Here is a 5,000-nt window from a genome sequence, read left to right as displayed (position 1 = left end):
TCTCCAAGTGTCTCTGTGTGTCTCTGTGTGTCTCTAAGTGTCTCTGTGTCTCTAAGTGTCTCTGTGTGTCTCTGTGTGTCTCTGTGTGTCTCTAAGTGTCTCTGTGTGTCTCTAAGTGTCTCTGTGTGACTCTTAGTGTCTCTGTGTGTATCTAAGTGTCTCTGTGTCTCTAAGTGTCTCTGTGTGTCTCTGTGTGTCTCTAAGTGTCTGTGTGTGTCTCTAAGTGTCTCTGTGTGTCTCTAAGTGTCTCTGTGTGTCTCTAAGTGTCTCTGTGTGACTCTAAGTGTCTCTGTGTGACTCTAAGTGTCTCTGTGGGTCTCTAAGTGTCTCTGTGTGTCTGTGTGTGTCTCTAAGTGTCTGTGTGTGTCTCTAAGTGTCTCTGTGTGACTCTAAGTGTCTCTGTGTGACTCTAAGTGTCTCTGTGTGTCTCTGTGTGACTCTAAGTGTCTGTGTGTGTCTCTAAGTGTCTCTGTGTGACTCTAAGTGTCTCTGTGTGACTCTAAGTGTCTCTGTGTGTCTCTGTGTGTCTCTAAGTGTCTCTGTGTGACTCTAAGTGTCTCTGTGTGACTCTAAGTGTCTCTGTGTGTCTGTGTGTGTCTCTTAGTGTCTGTGTGTGTCTCTAAGTGTCTCTGTGTCTCTAAGTGTCTCTGTGTGTCTCTGTGTGTCTCTGTGTGTCTCTAAGTGTCTCTGTGTGTCTCTGTGTGTCTCTAAGTGTCTCTGTGTGTCTCTAAGTGTCTCTGTGTGACTCTAAGTGTCTCTGTGTGTCTCTGTGTGTCTCTAAGTGTCTCTGTGTGACTCTAAGTGTCTCTGTGTGACTCTAAGTGTCTCTGTGTGACTCTAAGTGTCTGTGTGTGTCTCTAAGTGTCTCTGTGTGACTCTAAGTGTCTCTGTGTGTCTCTAAGTGTCTCTGTGTGACTCTAAGTGTCTGTGTGTCTCTCTAAGTGTCTGTGTGTGTCTCTAAGTGTCTCTGTGTGACTCTAAGTGTCTCTGTGTGACTCTAAGTGTCTCTGTGTGTCTCTAAGTGTCTCTGTGTGTCTCTAAGTGTGACTCTAAGTGTCTCTGTGTGTCTCTAAGTGTCTCTGTGTGACTCTAAGTGTCTCACCTGAGATGGAGGCGGTCCTGCTCAGTGGGGGGGCGGAGCCTGCAGCAGAGGGTTCAGGAGGGGGCGTGGACAAACCGCACTGAGAGGAGGGGCTCCATGTGACATCATCAACCTGAGACACAGACAAGGTAAAGGCTCATTCCCACCGTACGCTAAATACACAGACGCAGACGCAGACGCAGACACAGACTCAGACACAGACTCAGACGCAGACGCAGACGCAGACACAGACACAGACACAGACGCAGACGCAGACACAGACGCAGACGCAGATGCAGACGCAGACACAGACGCGGACGCAGACGCAGACACAGACGCAGACACAGACGCAGACGCAGACACAGACGCGGGTCCGTCTCCTCTGAGCAGAACAATCCAGAGAGCAACCCCACCGGGGATCAGGGCAGAGGGGGTCCGACCCTTCACCAGAATCCACCCGCCTGGAGGGTCCAGACCCGGGCAGCAGAGGCTCTGGGGACGTGGAGCGTCTCCTCTCTGTGGGGGAAGGAGCCGGAGCTTGTGAGGGAGGTGGAGCTCCCAGTTAGATCTGGGGGGGCTCACCTCCACACACAGTCTGGATCTGGACCCGTGCTCCTGGATAGGGGCTGGACCCTGGTCTTCTCTGGAGGGGCCCAGGGTGTGAGGGGCCGGGCGGGTGTGGGGAGACTCTCAAACCCCCGGCTGAGCGCCGCGGTGTTGGAGTTGACCCCGGTGGACCAGAGGGTGGCCTCCTTACGCCTGCGGGTGGTGGGGGGGGGACTCTGACTGTTGTTGGTGCAGATGCAGCGAACAGCAGTTCAGAGTCTGGGGCCTTCTTGAAAGAACCAGGTCCAGGTCAGGACCCAAAGAACCAGGTCCAGGTCAGGACCCAAAGAACCAGGTCCAGGTCAGGACCCACAGAACCAGGTCCAGGTCAGGACCCAAAGAACCAGGTCCAGGTCAGGACCCACAGAACCAGGTCCAGGTCAGGACCCACAGAACCAGGTCCAGGTCCAAGCGTGTGAAATGTGTTTCCTCAGGAGGGGGTCTGGAGTCTCCCTTAGAGAGAGGGGGAGAAGTTCAGCATCCGTGAGGAACTCGGAGTAGAGCCGCTGCTCCTTTGTGTTGAAAGGAGCCAGTTGAGGTGGTTCAGGATCATCTGGTCTGGATGAACCCTGGGCGCCTCCCTAGGGAGGTGTTCCAGGCACGTCCAGCTGGGAGGAGGCCTCGGGGAAGACCCAGGACCACACACGGGGAAGGGATGGAGGGATGAAAGGAGTCTCACCTGAGTGACGGAGGTGTGGAGGCTCAGCTGACGTCCCGACGGCATCAGAGGAAGAACTGAACTTCCTGTTAGAGAACAAACCAAACATTCAGAATACAGGGTGTGTGTGCGTGTGTGTGTGTGTGTGTGTGTGTGTGCGTGTGTGTGTGTGTGTGTGTGTGTGTGTGTGTGTGTGTGTGTGTGTGTGTGTGTGTGTGTGTGTGTTACCTGGACTGCAGGTGAGGTTCAGGTGAGTGGGGGGGGCTGAGGGGGGGGGCTCGTCCTCACAGGACGCCTCCAGAGGATCCAGAGACACACGGGAACATTCAATCATGATGTCATGGACCTCATAACACCTCCACCTGACACACACACACACACACACACACACACGCACAGGAGGTCAGGTGGGTGTTATTAGTGCCCCCTCCCACTGTGCCTCCGTACCGTGCCCGTGCACGTGTCTCGGCTAAAGTCCGGTTCCTTTGACCAGTGTGAGTGCAACCGTACCGCGTCTAGGAGCGGCACGCTTGCCGTCCACGGCCCGTTTGGGAGAGGTGGGCTTTAGTAAAGCACGTTTGCACGTGTACGAGCACGAGCGTGCGCACGTGTACGAGCACGAGGCCTACGGCGGTTCTGAGGTCATTTCCTGTGCGCCTGTTGGGACGTAGAAAAAAGAAGGAGGGACCATGCGCGGACATTTCAAACAATGGCGGTGAAAGGTTCACGTTGGTGTGATGCGGAGGTGGAGTGTTTACTGCAGATTTGGTCGATGAAAAGATTCAAAAACAGTCGACAAGACGCACAAAAACTCCGAGGTCTACGGAAAGATCTGGAAACAAAGCCACGCATCGCCATGACGTCATCAATGCGTGTGACGTGTTACGGCGTGATGACGTATAGGCAGCAAGAAGCATTCTCCGAGGCCCAGGTAGTGTGAGTACAAACGGGCCTGGAGGGGGGGACAAGGACCCTAAAGCACGGGGCACGGGACGCACGCACAGTGGGAGGGCGCTCTAACCTGTGACGGAGGCACAGTGGGAGGGCGCTCTAACCTGTGACGGAGGCACAGTGGGAGGGCGCTCTAACCTGTGACGGAGGCAGGTTCTGGACCTGAGGACTCACCTGGACGGGTCCAGCTCATAATCCTGAGTCCCTGTGACCAGCTCTGGGTGAACCCGTACATGCTCCAACATGGGCTGAGAGACAGACAGGTGAGAGAGAGACAGGTGAGACAGACAGACAGGTGAGAAAGACAGACAGGTGAGAGAGAGACAGGTGAGAGACAGACAGGTGAGAGAGACAGACAGGTGAGAGAGAGACAGGTGAGAGACAGACAGGTGAGACAGGTGTACTGTACTGGTCTGTGCTGGTCCCTGCTGGTCTGTACTGGTCTGTGCTGGTCTATACTGGTCTGTACTGGTCTGTACTGGTCTGTACTGGTCCGTGCTGGTCTGTACTGGTCTGTACTGGTCTGTGCTGGTCTGTACTGGTCCGTACTGGTCTGTGCTGGTCTGTACTGGTCTGTGCTGGTCTGTGCTGGTCCGTACTGGTCTGTGCTGGTCTGTACTGGTCCGTACTGGTCTGTGCTGGTCTGTACTGGTCTGTGCTGGTCTGTGCTGGTCTGTACTGGTCTGTGCTGGTCTATACTGGTCTGTGCTGGTCTGTACTGGTCTGTACTGGTCTGTACTGGTCTGTACTGGTCTGTGCTGGTCTCTGCTGGTCCCTGCTGGTCTGTACTGGTCTGTACTGGTCTGTGCTGGTCTCTGCTGGTCCCTGCTGGTCTGTACTGGTCTGTACTGGTCTGTGCTGGTCTGTGCTGGTCTGTGCTGGTCTCTGCTGGTCTCTGCTGGTCTGTACTGGTCTATGCTGGTCTGTACTGGTCTGTGCTGGTCTGTGCTGGTCTGTGCTGGTCTGTGCTGGTCTGTGCTGGTCTGTGCTGGTCTGTGCTGGTCCGTACTGGTCTGTACTGGTCTGTACTGGTCTGTGCTGGTCCGTGCTGGTCTGTGCTGGTCCCTGCTGGTCCCTGCTGGTCTGTACTGGTCTGTACTGGTCTGTGCTGGTCTGTGCTGGTCTGTACTGGTCCGTGCTGGTCTGTGCTGGTCCCTGCTGGTCTGTACTGGTCCGTGCTGGTCTGTGCTGGTCTGTGCTGGTCTGTGCTGGTCCCTGATGGTCTGTGCTGGTCTGTACTGGTCCCTGCTGGTCTGTGCTGGTCCCTGCTGGTCCGTGCTGGTCCGTACTGACCTTGACCACCTCCTGGAAGGTGTCCAGGTTCTCCTTCATGCTGTAGTGCAGCCGCAGGTAGGACATGAAGTTGCAGGGGAACATCCCGTAGAGCCGGTGGAACAGGGAGTACACTCCTGCGTGGAGGTGGACCCGGTGGACCCGGTGGACCCCCGGGACGTGACCTGCAGGGGACAGCAACCAGCCAATCAGAGACCAGAACCCTGAGCCAATCAGAGACCAGAACCCTGAGCCCATCAGAGACCAGAACCCTGAGCTCATCAGAGCCCAGAACCCTGAGCCCATCAGAGACCAGAACCCTGAGCCCATCAGAGACCAGAACCCTGAGCCCATCAGAGACCAGAACCCTGAGCCCATCAGGGACCAGAACCCTGAGCCCATCAGAGCCCAGAACCCTGAGCCCATCAGAGA

General features: G+C 55.8%; 1 protein-coding gene across 3 annotated transcripts in view; it reads right to left on the bottom strand.

The window, feature by feature from the left end:
• tsc1a (TSC complex subunit 1a) overlaps positions 1–5,000 on the bottom strand; it is a 23,855-nt gene that overhangs the window by 13,989 nt on the left and 4,866 nt on the right. For all 3 annotated transcript variants that reach the window (XM_083912350.1, XM_083912352.1, XM_083912351.1), the window contains exons 6-10: positions 4,590–4,753; positions 3,471–3,544; positions 2,574–2,707; positions 2,367–2,431; positions 1,103–1,214 (exon numbers count right to left, since the gene is read on the bottom strand). In XM_083912350.1, coding sequence (XP_083768476.1) covers positions 1,103–1,214; positions 2,367–2,431; positions 2,574–2,707; positions 3,471–3,544; positions 4,590–4,753 — 549 coding nt within the window. The remainder of the gene's footprint in view (positions 1–1,102; positions 1,215–2,366; positions 2,432–2,573; positions 2,708–3,470; positions 3,545–4,589; positions 4,754–5,000) is intronic.

Source organism: Echiichthys vipera (assembly GCF_963691815.1).
Source record: "Echiichthys vipera genome assembly, chromosome: 4".
NCBI lineage: Eukaryota > Metazoa > Chordata > Actinopteri > Perciformes > Trachinidae > Echiichthys > Echiichthys vipera.
This window is presented reverse-complemented; position numbering and strand designations above follow the sequence as displayed.